General features: G+C 37.8%; 2 protein-coding genes across 2 annotated transcripts; both read left to right on the top strand.

Moving 5' to 3' along the window:
- The first annotated feature begins 938 nt into the window (after positions 1–938).
- LOC137942510 (phototropin-1-like) lies at positions 939–12205 on the top strand. The gene is made up of 24 exons (XM_068788195.1): positions 939–1443; positions 1644–1854; positions 2827–3009; positions 3123–3214; positions 3689–3968; positions 4105–4321; positions 4409–4479; positions 5855–5961; positions 6051–6100; positions 6225–6329; positions 6466–6525; positions 6611–6700; positions 7039–7115; positions 7532–7616; positions 8343–8423; positions 8700–8803; positions 8995–9044; positions 9194–9300; positions 9722–9841; positions 10172–10223; positions 10416–10528; positions 11086–11226; positions 11477–11584; positions 11929–12205. Exons 1-23 carry the CDS (start codon positions 939–941, stop codon positions 11579–11581), a joined length of 3006 nt encoding a protein of 1001 aa, XP_068644296.1. The 3' UTR covers positions 11582–11584; positions 11929–12205.
- Positions 12206–13374: 1169 nt separating this feature from the next.
- Positions 13375–14387, top strand: LOC137943116 (senescence-specific cysteine protease SAG39-like). Its single transcript, XM_068788813.1, has 2 exons — positions 13375–13705; positions 13789–14387. Exons 1-2 carry the CDS (start codon positions 13375–13377, stop codon positions 14385–14387), a joined length of 930 nt encoding a protein of 309 aa, XP_068644914.1.
- Positions 14388–18001: the final 3614 nt, after the last annotated feature.

Here is an 18001-nt window from a genome sequence, read left to right as displayed (position 1 = left end):
GATGTCATCTCCATCTCGTCCATAGATTAACATATTTTCATGAATGTAACACTTTCTCTTGAGCTGGGCCTCTTTCATGGCTGCACATGGACGACAAGTGTAAATCATTGCGAGTTGGATTCTTGGAACTAAGTTGTGGGTGTGTGGATAGGGATTTCATATGTTTGGCTTCTACTTTCCTTTTTCACTAAAAGTTCTTTGGATCCACTTCATGCAGGAAGGTTGAAGTGGCAGTGAGGAACAGATTAAGCCATATAGAAAAAATATATAATATTGGGCGGAATTGGTCCATGACCAACTTGCTTGTCATCTGTTGATAATGCTTTTATCTGTCGCTTAGTGAAAAATCTTTTTGTGGACATTTTGAATAAAAGGCGCCTTTTTTGTTTGTTGTTTTCCTTTTGTACTGTTTGCTTGTCGTATAATGTATATTTGCTATCTGTAGAATTTGTTTTTCATAGTGTGTAAGATTTGGAATTCATGAAGAATGAAGAAAGCTTAATTTGAGCCCTGAAATACACCTCCCTAATCTTTTGAACATTTCCAGTTCACCTGCTGAATAGAAATTGCCGGGAATATTGCGTACATCCGAAGGTAGTTTTTGTATGGGTTTCGCTGGGAATCTGTTTTCTAGCAAATATTATGAGGATGGGAATGGTTGACGGGATATTTGCATTTGATCAAATTGAAATCTTTCTTCATCACCAGTCTGTAAAGACTATTTGTCTGTTTTGTTTGGCTCCGAAAGGAATTCTACTTCTCCTTTGTAATTGAACAGGATTTTCCAACTCTTTATTCTTCTCCAGTTATCACGTTAAATACTTCTGTTAAACTGTTACAATCTCAGGTAGTTTCCGACATTGAACTATATTAATTTCCTTTTACGAGAGTTGTGCTCAGAAAAAGAAATTAACTTGCGTGTCCTCATATGTGCAGGAATGGAGCCGTCGAATTTGTCTCCAAAACCATCTCTCATCCCTCCAATGCCAAGGGACTCCCGTGGCTCACTGGAGGTCTTCAACCCATCAACCTTCTCTTCGAAACCGGGCACCACTTCCAGGTTCTCTCAGTTTCCGACACGGCAGCATATGGAAGATGGGCATGGCGCTCCCGAAACACAGGAAGCTCCCAACCTCTCTAAGTCCGGGAGAGCGACGGAGGAGATCATCCCTCCATGGATGGCCATCAAGGATACGAATGGCCGCTCAAAGGAAACTATCTCCATTTTCCAAGACCAGAAGAACGATGCCAGCCCTAGTATTCCTAAACAGAACGAGAAAGAAGAAGCTCCGTTGACTGGGGAGGTAGGCCAAGCTGCACAGAGGGCTGCAGAATGGGGTCTGGTACTGAAGACCGACGTAGAGACTGGAAAGTTACAAGGGGTTAGAGTGAGGACGTCTGGAGAAGATTCAAACAAGGGAGGGACGTCAAGGAGAGATTCAGGTCATTACATTACCTCTGCTACATAGACCTTAACAAATTACACACAAACCTTAAGGAGAGCTTGCAATTCGAATGCCGAGTTTGGTGAATCTAGTGCATCAAATAGTTTTCTCAGTGTGCTATTTTCCTTGTTACTATGGTCTTCTTACATTTAATAGAAGGAAATTTGAAAGTTTGATCTCTGAACACATGGCTGTCAGGTAATTCTGGGAGGAGCTCCGAAGAGTCAGAGGCAGGGAAGGATAAAGGGCTTCCCCGAGTTTCAAAGGAGCTGAAGGAAGCATTATCAGCTTTCCAACAGACTTTTGTGGTGTCCGATGCTACGAAGCCTGATTATCCTATCATGTACGCTAGTGCCGGTTTCTTTAAGATGACGGGCTATTTAGCGAAAGAAGTGATCGGCAGAAATAGGTATGACCCATTAACTCGGTCTCTGTGGTAGTCTTTTCTTTCAATAAAATTTTCCATTTGGGGACCATTCTAATTTCATAGGTTAAAATAGGCATACTTCGTACAGGGTGGGCCGCGGGAGTCACGGCCTCACTTAACTGTCGCATTAATTTTCACCCTCAATTTTATAGGGTATTGAGTTTATGTAAAGTGGTAACAAAATTTATTATAAAAAAATAAAATAAAAAATAGTTATGAAAAGAATTCAATTTTCGCGAATTTGCCTAAATGGGTCGATTAGTAATTGAGTTATAATTATATATATATAACAGACTTCCGTATGCACAAAGATTGATACTCCGTTTTCTTATTCTATAAGCCTTGGCTCTGATATAAGAGTAAACTTAGGGACCAAATGAAACTTCATACTAACCAAAAAGAAAAGTATGAAAAAAACTAAAATGACTCTGGGTGACATAAATAATGTAGACACTGAAAATTTATAACATGATTATTTTTGTTATTATAATGCTTAATTTTATATGAATTTCACATTATTTATATGGGAGTCACATGAAATAAGCGATTAACAGGTATTAATTAAAAGTTCAGCTCTAGAATTAAAAGAAGACATAGCATTTCTTTTAAAGAGAGAACGTTTTTAGTTGGATAATATAGTGGTTGGTAGACATGATGTGCCTTAATGAGGGCCGGGATACTGTTGGAGGACAGCAACGCCCATTTATTTTGCGAGGATTGATAAGATTCCCGCAGAAAAGTTAGTAGAGAAGATTAAGAAGTTTGATCTTTGAGATCCACGTAGAAAATTCTTGTTCCTCTAATAAAAAATAATGAAAAAATTAAATTGAGATGGTGTAATAAATTTCATTAAGGACAATTTATATTCATAAAAATTATTTAAAATTATTTTCTATATTTTAGTTTCTTCTGACTGTAGTAAACTAGCGATTAAACTTGTCATCCACTGTGCAGCCGGTTCCTCCAAGGCGCTGGGACGGACCATGCTGAAATCGCGCGGATCAGAGCGGCACTGGAAGCTGGAACTAGTTACTGTGGCCGTGTGCTCAATTATAAAAAAGATGGGACCCCCTTTTGGAATCTCTTAACCATTTCACCCATCAAGGACGAGACGGGAAAGATTCTCAAGTTTATAGGGTGCGTAGCCTAGCACGTTTATCGATTTCGCTTTCAACTTTTGCCTACATGCATATAATTATGATTAATGCACACTTACAAGGAATAATTTCCTTTTATTTTTATGTTAACAGAATGCAGGTGGAGGTCAGCAAGCACACTGAGGGAGCAAAAGAAAAAATGGTTCGTCCTAATGGCCTACCGGAATCACTGATTCGATATGATGGTAAATTTAACATATGTTTTTTCTCTTAAACGATGCTCTCATATCCACAATTTACGTAAAAAAGTGCGTGTGGTTGTGATTACCTCATAAGCATAAGCTGTTTTGGAACTCACAGAAAATTGCAGTTGCCATGGCACAGTAGGTGACAATTAAGTGATTAGTTTATAAATAATATCCATAAATAAACAGAACAATATCCTAAATTAATTATTATAAAATATATTTAAATAAGAAAATAATTGTCACTTACCTGTGGCCTTATGCTCCCTTTAGGTGAAAATAATGGGGTTGGCTGGTTCCTGAAAAAGTAATATCTTTCGAACCAGATAATTTTCTTTTGTATGCAAGAACGTAGTTCCTGCTTGATTAGAACTAGCAAATCAAACTCATGAAAAACAGTGGATCCTATTTCTTTTAAGTTATTTTTTACAAGTTCGAAACTAAACTATGCATGCCGTTCCATGCTTTTTGTAGCTCGACAGAAAGAGAGTGCAACAAGTTCAGTTACTGAGCTGGTGATGGCAGTGAAGCAACCGCGAGCTTTATCTGAATCCACGAATCGCCCATTTGCACGTAAATCTGAAAGTCAGACAGAGCAACTGAAACTTGATACCATGGGAAGAAGAATCTCGGAGAATATGGCGCCGGGAAGACGAATTTCTCAAGCTTCCCGCAGAAGTTCAATGCAGAAAATCAGTGAGATCTCTGAAGGAGGGAAGAAGCCGAGGAAATCTGGTCTTCGTACCTTCATGGGGTAAGTGCAATTCGTCTGTCACTCGGAAGCTAACGTTGGCAGTCTAGCTTGAAATAGCACCATATCAGAACGAAAGTAATTTCTGGATAAGATTGGTTGTACGACCTAATGAAGGCGGCGCTTTACGTGCATGTAGGCTCAAGGGGAAAGGGCACTCCAACATGGACAGAGACGAGGTTGAAGCAGCCACGCTAGATGATCAGTCAGTGGATAGTGACGACGAAAGGCCAGAAAGTTTCGATGACATAGTGAGACAGAAAGAAATGAGAAAGGGAATTGACCTCGCCACTACACTTGAACGTATTGAAAAGAACTTTGTCATAACAGATCCTAGATTGCCTGATAATCCCATTGTAAGTATATGTTCTTCCCTGAACCAAATCTAAGTTTTCGGAAGAAAAATTCTTTACTCGAGTGTTTCCTTTGTTGTTAAACTGCAGATATTTGCTTCGGATAGCTTTTTGGAGCTGACTGAATATAGCCGTGAAGAGATCTTGGGAAGAAATTGCAGGTACGTTTTTCTCTTTGGTAAGCAAAGTTTTGTTTTAATTTTATATTTCTAAGCAAACACAAAATCTACACCAGATCGGAATCGAATCCTCTGCCACTAGATAACTAAGTCCATTTTAGGTGTTATATTAAATATATGATTCTATATGAAGTCCACAACTAACGGGAATATGTCACACGGTTTGATAATGAAACCAGTCCGTATTTCTTTTTCATTAGTTTTTTTAATTTTAGATTAGGCAGAGTCCGTGACTCCCGGGTCAGATTGAATTGGTTCAACCCAGAGGTCTGCTCCGCGGACGGGTTTGGTGAACTGATGGATAATCTAATAGTAGATAAGCTCTTGAAGATGGTTTGTCTGTTACAGAAGAATAGGCTTCACAGTCTATTGCAATATGACAAACGTGTCGCGTTCCCAAATGTGGTTACTTGAGGTTTACTAGGCTAATTTAGTAGGTCGAGTGGCTCATAGGATGCCGAGTTCTATGTGCGTCGAACAATTTACCATCAATGCTCGGCGGGCCGTCTCGACATGTAGCCGATTGGGGTTCGGTCTTTTGACTTTAGTGTTAGCACTGGTGCGCTGACTGCGGACAAACAGAGGCCCCGAGACTTAGCTGGTCGAATATGTGATTCTCAACGTCCTTGATGAAAGCACGTCGGCGAATCTCGGCCAGAGTGAAAAATTAAAAATTTGAAAAACTACTCTCTGCATTAGGAGAAGCAGATACAGAGAGAAGTGCGTTGTCTTCAGGTGTTTTCTCCTACCTACCAGAAGAGAATTGAGGCGAGCTAAAAAATTTCCTCGTTCTTCCTTCGAATAGTCAGGCTTTTATGCTAGATGCAAAAATAAATCTTCAGCGTTTGGCTAAATGTCTAAATTGAGTAAGAGGCTCTGGCCTCTCTTTTCATTTACGAGGAAATGGGTACTCACATTATTATATGAGATGGAAACGGAACAGCTGGAAGAAATGGTGGCTTATATGGCTCTTGAATTTTCTAACCTGAACGAGCATAAGATGAGAACAAAGAGATAGGTCCTTTCACGTAGTGCAGAGAGGTTGGGTTTAGCAGGAAAAATGAAGAATCTTGTTGGGAGAGCTTGCGTGCTTCATATTCAAACAAAAGATAGCAGCTTGGCAGTTAACTCACTCATGTATAGTAACCCTCTAAATCTACAAATCTTCATGTTAAATATTTTTAATCCCTTCTAGTGTTCCAAATATTTTTCATTATTAGAAACAGAAAATTAACGTGTAGAGCTTGAACTATGCCTCCTGATTTTTCTCGGAACAGTGAACATCAACTGTTTGTTCTTAGTGGAATTAACTTTTTTTTTTGGCTTTTTTTCTACTGTTTCTTCTGGGTGATGGCAGGTTTCTTCAAGGCCCTGAAACTGATCCTGCAACAGTTAGAAAAATAAGAGCGGCTATTGATAACCAGACAGATGTTACTGTCCAACTCATAAACTACACGAAAAGTGGTATGTTCTCTTTGATAAGGATGTACCTCTAATTAAGTTAAAATTTGATTTCCTCATTTCTTAGTCTTGAGTCGTTTCAATTGATGTAGGAAAGAAGTTTTGGAATTTGTTCCACCTCCAGCCTATGCGTGATCAAAAGGTGTAAAGAGATTTCTTTCTTGTCCTATTGTTGTCTGTTTTCTCATTTTTTTCTTCTGTTCAGATGATTTTTCCTGAATTAACATGATACTTATAAAGTCATCAATTTCATTTCCTGTGAAAAGGGCGAGGTACAATATTTTATTGGAGTACAATTGGATGGTAGTGAACATGTTGAGCCACTTCATAACTCTATTCCCGAGACAAAAGCAGAAGAGAGCTCAAAGCTGGTAATTTTTTTTTCTACTTTTCTGAATTAGTTTTCTACTTCATCATGCATTGATTTTGTCCTAACTCAGTTATTTAGCAATTTCACTTCTGTAAGGCCAATAAATGTCTCTCAATTACTGCTCTCTCCATATTTAGGTGAAAAAAACTGCTGAAAATGTTGATGAAGCTGTGAGAGAACTTCCAGATGCTAATTTGGTAATTTTTACACATAATTAGAGTTTATAATATATACAAATATGTATGTATGCACTTTTAATGACATAAATGTGGTTTCATCTAGACACCTGAGGATCTATGGGCCAACCACTCTAAGGTAGTTCTCCCTAAGCCTCACAGAAGAGACAGCCCATCTTGGAGAGCCATCCAAAAGGTATAGACTTATGACCTACACTGGTTAGCAAAAAATACTATATTTCAGGAAGTTGCTTATGAAAGATTGAAATTTTATGTGAATACTTATGTTTATGGGACTTTTCTATGGTGCTTGTTTTTCTCTAGTTTGGAGGCTATTTCTGCTCATTAATATTGAATGGTTAGAGTTTGCTTAGTTGTGTAATGAAATATCAACAAGATAATTAGGATTTCTTATTGCTTTTTATACAGCCAATACTGTACTAGATCAGTTTAAAAATGTTGGTTGCTTTACGTGTTTAGCATAATGCAATTCTTAGTTTCTCTGTTTTACTTAATTAACTTCCAAATCTTCAGTTTCGGGGAAGTGGAGAGCAGATAGGCCTAAAACACTTCAGGCCAGTGAAGCCATTGGGATCTGGTGACACAGGCAGGTGTGTATCATTTGAAATCTCTCTCTCTCTCTCTCTCTCTCTCTCTCTCTCTCTCTCTCTCTCTCTCTATATATATATATATATATATATATATATATATATGTATATATACACACACACACACACATATATATACACTGTTTTTTTTTTGGAATACTATTTGGACATAAACTATGATACTCGGCATGTGTGTGAAATTCCTTTTTAATTCTAGGATGGTGTAGGAAACTGGGTTCTTAAACTCGTTGAGAAGCAAACTGTAGATAACACATAAAACAACTTCATAAGTTGGACATGCTATGATCACTACAATCTCTTTGAGGTTTAGCATAGCTTCTCATGCCATCTTTTGAGTGTATCTCCCACATCATGTTAAAGCTAAAGCATATAGATCTAAACCTCGGATTATTTTGCAGTGTTCATTTGGTGGAATTGGTTGGAACTGGAGAATATTTTGCTATGAAAGCTATGGACAAGAATGTGATGCTTAATCGTAACAAGGTACAAAAATCATTGCCTCAAGCATGCAGATAGTATTATCACTCGATGTGCAATCATGCCATGTTTGCCATGTTTCTTTCTTTCTTTCTTTCATAGGTTATGCTTGTTGGGTCAATCAGCTGCCTCTGTGGATGAAACAGATAAATTAGTGGGGTTTTTGCATTTTTCTTTAGTACTTGCTATCCAGCATGCATTTCATCTTGAACAATTAGTAAAGTTAGCATATCATCTACTCATCTTGGGTAAACATAACAAAGGGTTCAGCCTGTTGGTCATGTGCCAAACCAATAAACTCGAGATAAAGCTTTGATGGATGTGGTGATCTGCTTATTATGTGTCATTTTAGCACTATCAACTTATTTCAGACAAAATTCAATTTTAGGAACATCAGAGCAGTAATTTTTTATGCCTTGTTGAGAGGCTCTGGGCAACACTAGATGGGAACATTCCCCTGAGATCATTTTGGAGGAGAAATATATTTTTTCTCCTCCTCATATTAGCTAATAGTAGTTTTTTAGAATTAATTTTGTCAGAAAATTTACTTCCAACTGCAATGATTGGACGCATCAGCTAAGTTTGCCCGTACCAAGTTTAATGCCATCAAACATTATGACCAAGTAGCAATTATTATTTAAATAACAAGAAAATCTCCTGTAACTTGTTTAGATTTGTATTGTAAGGCTCCTTTTTTTGTATGATAAAGTAATGGCATTTTTTTCACTGCAGGTACATAGGGCTTGTGCGGAAAGAGAAATTCTTGATATGCTAGATCACCCTTTTCTTCCTGCACTCTATGCATCTTTTCAGGTTTAATTCCTGACTTTATTTATCTTTATGCTAAAACATTAGTTTTTTCAAACTAGTGAGATTAAATGATATTAGCTGTTTATGTCAATCTATAATATGGATGCCACCTAATTTTGATCTTTCATATCTTAATTCTCTTCATATAACTTTCACTTCGGTACAAATGGCTCTTTTTGTGCTGTCATTACTTTTCTGAATTAGGTGATATTCTAGTTTATTGTTTTTATCCAGTGGTACTCTGTGCTTTACTGAAATCTTATCTTGTTTTTTTTACAGACCAAAACACATGTCTGTCTGATAACGGACTACTGTCCTGGTGGAGAGCTCTTTCTGCTTCTGGATAGGCAACCAATGAAAGTCCTCAAGGAAGATGCTGTAAGGTATTTGAGCTGATTCTTAATTTTCTTCAAATCTCTATATGACTTCTTTTTGCCTTGATTGATGTCCTTCTATACCAATTTCATATTCTTATGTTACTTTACACACTTTATAGGCTACATCATGTTTTGTTATTGTGCTGAAAGTATCCATTGTTTCTTAATATGCTGAAGTTAAATGTTAATAATTGTAGGTTCTATGCAGCAGAAGTAGTTGTGGCACTAGAGTACCTACACTGTCAAGGTATGCAGTAGTGGTCAACAAGTGTTTTTGGTGGCAGTAAAACTTGTACAATGGAATTAAATCCTAAGACATACAAAAGTTTTACTTGCCTCATGAAGATGCTTGATGAAGTTCTCTTAACTATGCGATTATTTGATTACTGCACACAGGTATTATATACCGGGATTTGAAACCCGAGAATGTCTTAGTTCAAAGTAATGGGCATGTCTCACTGACAGATTTTGATCTATCATGTTTAACATCTTGCAAACCACAGGTGCTTTCATTATCCTGTGAATTACTTCTCTCTCTCTCTCTCTCTCTCCCTCTCTCTTTCTTTTGTTTAGTCTTTTTAGCTTTTTACCGGCTTCTCTTTCTATACATGTTTTAGGAGATAAAAGAAAAAGTTAGTATACTTTTTTTTTTATTGTTGCAGCATGTGGTAGTTCTGAGTTTCCTATTTCAATAAACTTTGAGTATATTGCATGACAGTCATGTGTCTCATTTCATATGCTTTATTCCATTGTTCACAAAAGTAACCCCCGGTTAAGTTAGAGCTTAATATTTGGAGAGTCTTACTTGAAAGCACATCTTTCCTTTCCATCTTGTTCCTGAAAACTCACCCTAGATCCTTTTTCCATAATAATGCAACTAGCAACTGCAATAGGAACTTAAAATGTTTCTTGTTTCTTCTGTAGCTTTTGATTCCTGATGCCCAAGAGAAGAAAAAGTCAAGGAAGCAAGCAACTCCCATTTTCTTGGCTGAACCTATGAGAGCTTCTAACTCCTTTGTTGGAACTGAAGAGTACATTGCACCGGTATGTACTTACCAGAAATTTTTTACTACTTCATAAAAGCCAATCCTTTTATTCTCTTGAGACGGTGCTTCACGTTATGTAGGTCAATTGAAGGCATAGAATCATGACACAATATAAAGCACAAGATTAATATTATTTGTCATTTTCTGAAGCTTGAAATGTCTACGCACTTGCCTCTTTGTGAGTTCAGAAGATATATGCAAATCATGCTATATGTTTCTGTGTTTTATAACTCTTTAAAATGTGCATGCAGCGAATAATATAAAAATAGTTTTAAAAATAATCCGATTATCTCAAGGATTTATTGCATGAATTTGAATTCTTTTACAGGAAATTATTACAGGAGCGGGTCATACCAGTGCAGTTGATTGGTGGGCTCTTGGTAACTCTCCATTCTATACAACTGCGTTTCTCATATTTTAACTGAAAGTTTAATGATTGGGTGATCCCTTCTGGTAATGTTAAAATGACAGCAATGAAATCCTTGTAATTGCAGTTCTAATAGAAAGCTTTTGGGATTTCCTTTTACTTCTCATTCTGTTCTTGTCTGTTGATTGCCTAATCTCATTCACAGGAATTCTTCTGTATGAAATGCTTTATGGATACACACCATTCAGGGGGAAAACAAGGACAAAGACATTTGCCAATATTCTTCATAAGGATCTTAAATTTCCGAAAAGCATTAGTGTAAGAAACTCTATCCTACTCTGATTACCCTTCATTATTATTAACTTTACATTAATTTTATAATTTTATTGTCTTTATTGTCTTGAATTTATTAGATCATTAGTGGAACATCCAAGCTTCTATTGTTGTGTTGTGGTATTTGGGCCTGGCGTTTGTGGATTGTTAATAAGCCTCTCCTTCCAAATTGCCAGTGCACCCATGTCCAATTGGCGCCATATCCTGTCTTGTCTGACTTCAACTCAAATGTTAATTTATCTGTTTTTTTTTTTTTAGTATCTCATATGTTCATCTCAACTTATCTGAAAGACCGTCCAAGTTGTCACCATAGATGAGCTTTATTTCAGCCGATTATTGGTTTTTACTGTTTGGATGTGAAAAAGTTGGTTGATTCATTTTCAGTTGAAAATCATTTTGGTGGTAAGGTACTAGGCATTGTTTTCCTTTGATGTTTTTGCTATCCTAATAGGTGATTAGGTCAAGTATACTAGCTAATGTATACAATAAATGTTTAATCTGCAATTTATTGGTCATTTACACTTACTGTCATCGCTGTACAGGTAGGTCTCTCTGTAAAGCAACTGATGTATCGGCTGTTACATCGGGATCCAAGTAACAGGTTGGGTTCATATGAAGGAGCTAATGAAATCAAGCAACATCCATTTTTTCGTGGGGTCAATTGGGCCCTTGTTCGGTGCATGGTTAGAATCTTTGCCTTAATGATTTTTGCATGACTAGTGTGAAATCTTATACTACTGTTTCATCATAGATGCATTAATGTGGATAAGAAAGCAGTTTCAAGTGTTTGGTTTCTGCATTTCTTTTATAAGTCACCTTTTCCCCTTACCTTTGCATTCTACCAAGCATCATTGTTTGGAGAGCCCTTGTTAGACCTTGTCATTACTCCTTATTTTCCTCATGCATGGATGTTGAAAATCTGTTGGTTTGCAGAGCCCTCCTCAGCTAGACGAACCTGTCCAAATGATGACTGAAGGTGAAAAGGAAACCAAAATTGTGGAACCTGAACTAATGGATCTTCAAACAAATGTCTTTTGAAAGGTTCTCTCTTGGGCACAACTCTTACTACTGACATTCTTATTCTTTGTATTGGTTGCACAATGTCACTCTAAAGATCTACCACGGCAAACATTAGAACAGAAGGCTTCCCACTGAGAATTTCCCATTTGTTGTTTGAGCGGGAGTTTCAATCCATGCTCAGACACTATTCGTTATGCTTGAATCTAGTCAGTATCCTTTGTTGAACAATGGGCTTTCCTCTTAAGTTCCTATGCCCTATCTGGCCGAATATTATTTGATCATAGTAGTACTATAGCTAAAACTGGAACTAGTAACTTATAAAAAACTGGTTAGAATGAAATACTGACTGAATTTTGCATCAGCAGATTGAAGAAACCGAGTCACATTCCTTACCGAGGACAGCTGGTTTTAGTAAAGTTGCAATTCTTTTAAAGCTCAGAGAAGATTAGTTGAGAGGTGGATTCACTTCGCAAAGGAATAATCTTGTGCAGTTTCTTGTCACATCTTCTCAAGTGTCCCTGCAGATGTGGAGACTTTGGCAGGAGAATGCATGAGCTTTCTTTCATTTTTATTTTATTTTATTTTTTTCATTTCTGGAGTGTCTCTCTATATGTTATGTTGTGAGTGAAGACTAATGCATAAATAATAATATGGTTCTCTCTTTATTTTCCTTTTGTCCAATCTAGGAAAGACAAACGGAAGATTTTTTAAGACGGACTACCATCGATTTTCTCCAGAACTCTTGGACCCTTAACACAAGGATAATTCTTCCTAGGCTAATCACACTTACGTTTCTCACATAAAATAGTACATGTGAAGACGCTGATGATTCTGAATCATCGGCCGTATGCTACACTTGTAACTTCAGGGCACTGAAAGAATTCAGTTTATATGGAGGGAATCAATATTTGAAGAGAATATGGTCCATTTGACTGTAGTTTTCGGATGAATTTTATCCATTTCAGAGTTTCTCTCCACTAACAGTAACCCCCTTCTTAATCTAGGAAATTGAAACTGAATAGGGTAGTCAAGAGGTTTTGGAATTTTTTTTATTTTAAAAATTTTCTATTATTATTTTTTTATCTGGATTCCAGATTCTGCAACATATTGTCTGGCAACAAGAATCAGACCCAAGTGACAGTTTAGTCTCGACTTCTATGTGGAAGACACATGAAAGGTGAAGTTTTGTTGAATTTGAAGCAGCTTGCAGATGCTCAAATGGAAGAATATCAATCCAAGCTGATGCACTCGACGCCACTGAAGGGCTTTGCGGTTTGCCATGGCAGCATCGTATCCAACTGCCTAGCTTAAACATGTCTTCATCGTCCATCTTTAAGTTTTACGTACGACTATAAAAATAAAATGAAAGCCATCGAGGATAAGATGAATGGGTTCTTTCAGTAGATGCAAACTCAAAATTATCCTCCTCCAGAGCCTAAGAGCCCCAAAACTCGGGATATTTTGGGGAAACTGGTTGAGAATCTGAATATCTATTGTGCATATGATTCAAAAATGGACTAAGTTGATAAAAAAGTGGAAGACCGTTAACTGGAGATAACTTCGATTTACCAAATTTGATCAGCGTAAAATTTCTCTCCTCGTACTATTCTCGTCTCTATTTGCTAGTCCAGTCGTTGCAGTTTACGAAGAATCAGGAGGGGCGGATCCTGCTATTTAATCCCACTGTAGATGAGCATATGTGATCCACTCAAACAATGGATTCGAAAAACCCTTGCCGATTTCTGGCTTTTTGGTGCATCTTTTTTGCTTGCATATCTCACGGATCATCTCGCTCTCTCCATGAGGCATCGATGAGGCTGAGACACGAGCAGTGGTTGGAACTTCATGGGCGCAGTTACGGAAGTGAAGCTGAAAGAGAGCAACGTTTTCAGATATTCAAAGCCAATGTGGAGTTCATCGAATCATTCAACAATGCCGGTGACAAATCCTACACGCTCAGTATCAACCAATTTGCGGATCTCACCGACGAAGAATTCAAGGCCTCTAAGGCTGGGTTTAAGCCCTCACAACGCAAGGTGGGAGTTACGTCTTTCTTCAAGTACGAAAATGTTTCTGCAACTCTCAGTATTGACTGGAGAAGACAAGGAGCAGTGACACCCGTTAAGAACCAGGGGAGTTGTGGTATATACCTACGCCCCATCTACTCTGCAGGATGTTTTATAGATGAGTTTGCTAATGGATTATATTTGATGGAAAATATATAGGTTGCTGCTGGGCATTCTCAGCTGTGGCCGCCATGGAAGGAGCCACCAAGCTAAGAACAGGTAGGTTGATCTCTTTATCAGAGCAGGAGTTGGTTGACTGCAACGTCGGCTTTGGGGGCAACATGGGATGTCAGGGCGGTAGCATGGAGAACGCCTTCGAATTCATAATAGAAAATGGCGGTCTCACAACCGAAGGTAACTATCCCTACAATGGAGTCAACGGCGGCACCTGCGACTTGAACAAGAGATCCGATCATTCAGCCAAGATCACTGGCTACCAAAACGTGCCTTCCAACAGTGAGGAATCCCTTATGAGGGCGGTGACCAGCCAACCGGTTTCAGTGGCCATTGATGCCAGTAGCAGTGCCTTCAAGTTCTACTCGAGTGGCGTCTTCTCGGGTGGCTGTAGCACCGCTCTTGACCACGCCGTCACCGCCGTCGGTTATGGGGAAACCGGTGATGGAACCAAGTATTGGCTGGTCAAGAACTCGTGGGGCACAAACTGGGGTGAAGCTGGTTATGTGAGGATGAAAAGGGACATCGGCGCCATGGAAGGGATTTGTGGTATTGCCATGGATGCATCCTATCCAGTTGCTTAAACCTCTCATCTTCCATGTTTGCATGAAGGCAGTAGGAGGAATTGGCGGTAGTGTTTAAATCAAATCTCCAGTTATCATTTTTCCTATTAAAACTAAGCTTAAATTCGTATCTCCTCCCCTTCCACAAATTTGTCCAGCTCTCCTTTTTCTTATTTGACACAAACTAATCCAAACTCTCTCCTCGGTTCCCTCTTGGCAGATCACAAAGGGGGGACTCTGTCTCATTGCATGCTAAGGGCCCCCTCCCCTTAATCAATGTCATAACCCAATAGATTAGTTAGCTAGTATGATGTTTTCCATGGAAGTGTTTGGTCTCTACTTAATCGAGATTGTCATCTAATTTTAAGGTAATCTTATTTTTATCTAAATAAGAACCGAAAGGGGTCAAATTTTGGTTTAAATGGTTAAAACCACATAGAAGAGGAAACCCTTTCCTCATTTTTCCGAGCTCAAAGCTTCAACTATCCACTTGTGAGAGCCAACAATCTTCCTCTTAATATAGATGAAGAATAGAATTTTTCATCTTCCTCTTTCAAGATGGACATTGTTGGAAGCATTTTGGAAGTCTCTTATCGGTGATAAGTTGATTGTTGTATTTAATTTGAAAATGATTCAAGCAGAAGCTAATTGTTTGTCAAAATTATTTCATCTTAATATAATTATTTAACCGGGTGTTGTGTTAAATTAGAAATACATAAAATTAGAACCACTTTCCCTGGGCAAGGGAAGAGTTCAGAATAAGTAGATTCTATAGAACATATAGGGACAAACTCTATGCTAGCAGACATTAACCAAGGGTTTACCATCTAAGGTCTTTCATGAGCACACTGTTCATATGGGCGTTATTTATGAGAATACCTTGGTTTAGTGGGAGTCATTTTTGTACTATATGTTTGCTTTAGACATTGAGTTCTTCGATTTTTTTAATAAAATTGATTGCTTATTATTTTATTTATGAACTTGCTTATGTTTTTCTTTGTGCAATGTTCACATTGTATTAAGGACTATGGAAAGATCCCACTAAAGACTAAGGTATGTTTGAGATAACATTATATGTAATTTCCATGCTACTCATACATATTTGATCTATGTCATTGAATGTATTAGTATGGTGATCATCGTGGTTTAGTCATGACTCTAATGTGATGAAAGTCGCAGTGGTTCCATTATTAGTATATATGATGGTTCCATTATTAATAGTATACAGATGCGCGCCTCAAGAATTTGATATATAATTGTTTTAGGAATGATATGTAACCCAAGTGGGAGATTGTTAGGAAATTCACATTTCCTATTCTAATTTGGGTAACATATTTATTATGCAATTATATTTTCTATTTTTAATGGAATGGGCTGAAAGTGATCTAATTTTGTTAAGCCCATTATGGAATAGGCCATGGATATGGCCCAATTAAGTAGATACCATAGGGAATTATGGGAACCCTATAAGGCGATTTAGTTGAGGAAGACCACAACATTAATATCCGTTCTTATCGTTCGTCATAGTAAATTCCGCATCAAAACGAAATTAACAGAATGGATCCAGGTATGTTTTCAATTCTAATATTCTAGCATGTTGTAACTTTTGGATTAGAATTTACTATTACAGATTCTAACATGGGACTCATGCTTATAAGCTAAGGTTGAATGATCTGTTGCAATTGGTCTTTGACGCTAGAGTCGGCCTCCAAGCTGGGTTTGCCTCGGCTCGTTCTCTACAGAATGAAGAACTTCACAACCATCGTTACTATTGGAATTGGCTGCCTATCTTTAATATTCACATTGCGCCTTCTCTAAAAGGTCGATCTATTAGAGCAAATGGTTTCAATATGGTATGAAAGCAGGTTGGTCGTGTGTTAAATCCTGCTACCCCCAATATCTGTGTTGACGAATTTGGTCCCCCGGTTTGTGGGGGTTGCCCCGTGTTGTGGGTGTCGCATGTGCGACCTTTTAGAGAAGGCGCAACGTGAATATTAAAGACAAACAGCCAATTTCAACACTCCCTCTCACGTGCGACACCCACAACACAGGCAACCCCCACAAATCGGGGGACCCACAACACTTATTTCTCAACCCTTGTCTCCATTTCACCATCCCCGCCCTATCATGTATGTGCAAAAAAGGAACCATGGATAATATTTTTATTTAATATTATTATATCATTACTATTATATCTTTATTATTATTATTATTATTATTATTATTATTAATTTGTAACAATGAGATGGCTCACAAGGGGATGCACCAAACAAGAAAAGTCTGGGAAAACAAGAGAAATCTAAATGATAATCCAATAGGATCAAAGTAATAGTCACTAAGAGATGGGTAGATAATGTCAGAGCTAGGTGGTTTCGACCTACCTAGGTTAGGTTCTGTTCACCCCTGTTCCACTGATAGGTTAGGTACTTGGCTTTCCGCACTTAACAAACCGGTCTTTTGGGTTGTATTGGCTAGGCGTTTGACAAATAAGTCCCAAACAAAGAAATGTTGTGTAGTTACTCAATTCCTGGGATGGTGTACGTGATTAGATAGTGCAATGGTTTTCATCCTCCAAAGTGAAAACTAAGCTTCTAACACATGTTTTGAGAAGTTTTTGCATTGACCAAAGCTTAAAAGGAGGCCAAACCTGATACAAAAAATTTATTGAGTTAAGTATTTATGTGTTTTTTATTTAAATCTTAATTAGTTCATAGATCTCAGTTTACTAAACATACCAAGTAATTTTATGATCATATTTGAATATAGTGAACTAGTGTTAAACACACTTTGAAATCATTCACCAAAATTCATATTACTACTAATGAGCTATAGTTTGAAGTCAATTGTTGCATTGAGTTGCCTTGGTGTGCATTCCCCAACTCGAAAAGCCAATCTAGATTTACATTGAGCCTTTATTTCCAAATTAAGACATCTTGAGCTGCTTATATTATCAAATCAAGTTATTAAAGGCTGCTATGATTTGTCTTCATTTTAAAATCAAGTCATTGAAGACTATTTTAAGGCGTATATTACATTGGTTAGGCCCTTAGCTTTGGTTTACTTATTTGTTTGTTCTTCGACTATTAAAATCTGCCTATTGAGAGGAAATTTACTTTGGGTTATATTTTAAACAAGTAATAATTGCAATTGGATTAAGCTCTCACCCATAAATTGTTTGAAAAAAGATGTTGTGTTGGAGTAGACATTGGGAAGTTTTGTTTGCTACTATGTGAGCCATAAGACATTATATAGGAAGGCGGTTTTGAAAATCCCTTGTGGGTCTAGGCTAGTGTCCCTAGTTAGTTGTTGTAAGGAGGTGACAGAGGAGGGGGAAGCAAGAGGGGAGGTCTCCCCATGTTCATCATATGGTGAAGATAAAGGTTGGGGCTAGGAAGCTGAAGACAACTCCACCGTGCCCTCTCTCCCTCCCAATCTTTGTGTGCCAACGAAGTTCTTGTCTTTGAAGGAATTTGGCACATCCACCCTCACAGAAGGGAAGAGAGGTGACCCTTTCATAACTTAAAACTTTATTCATGAAACTCCCTTTTTGGGCTACCCTTCATGTCTCCAAGCTTCTTATCTTCCAACCTGTAACTTTTATTCTAAAAGAACAAGTTTTAAAATCGTTCTTCCTA

Source organism: Aristolochia californica, unplaced genomic scaffold (assembly GCF_029961685.1).
Source record: "Aristolochia californica isolate CCGP_79_NKW_82.1479 unplaced genomic scaffold, dmAriCali1.0.hap1 SCAF_10, whole genome shotgun sequence".
NCBI lineage: Eukaryota > Viridiplantae > Streptophyta > Magnoliopsida > Piperales > Aristolochiaceae > Aristolochia > Aristolochia californica.
This window is presented reverse-complemented; position numbering and strand designations above follow the sequence as displayed.

Coding starts and splice junctions, on each gene's coding strand:
- LOC137942510 (XM_068788195.1), top strand. CDS start 939: ATGGAGCCGTCGAATTTGTCTCCAAAACCATCTCTCATCCCTCCAATG. Junction 6,701..7,038: donor CTTGGAGAGCCATCCAAAAG/GTATAGACTTAT, acceptor CCAAATCTTCAG/TTTCGGGGAAGTGGAGAGCA. Junction 11,227..11,476: donor GGGCCCTTGTTCGGTGCATG/GTTAGAATCTTT, acceptor GTTGGTTTGCAG/AGCCCTCCTCAGCTAGACGA.
- LOC137943116 (XM_068788813.1), top strand. CDS start 13,375: ATGAGGCTGAGACACGAGCAGTGGTTGGAACTTCATGGGCGCAGTTAC. Junction 13,706..13,788: donor TAAGAACCAGGGGAGTTGTG/GTATATACCTAC, acceptor GAAAATATATAG/GTTGCTGCTGGGCATTCTCA.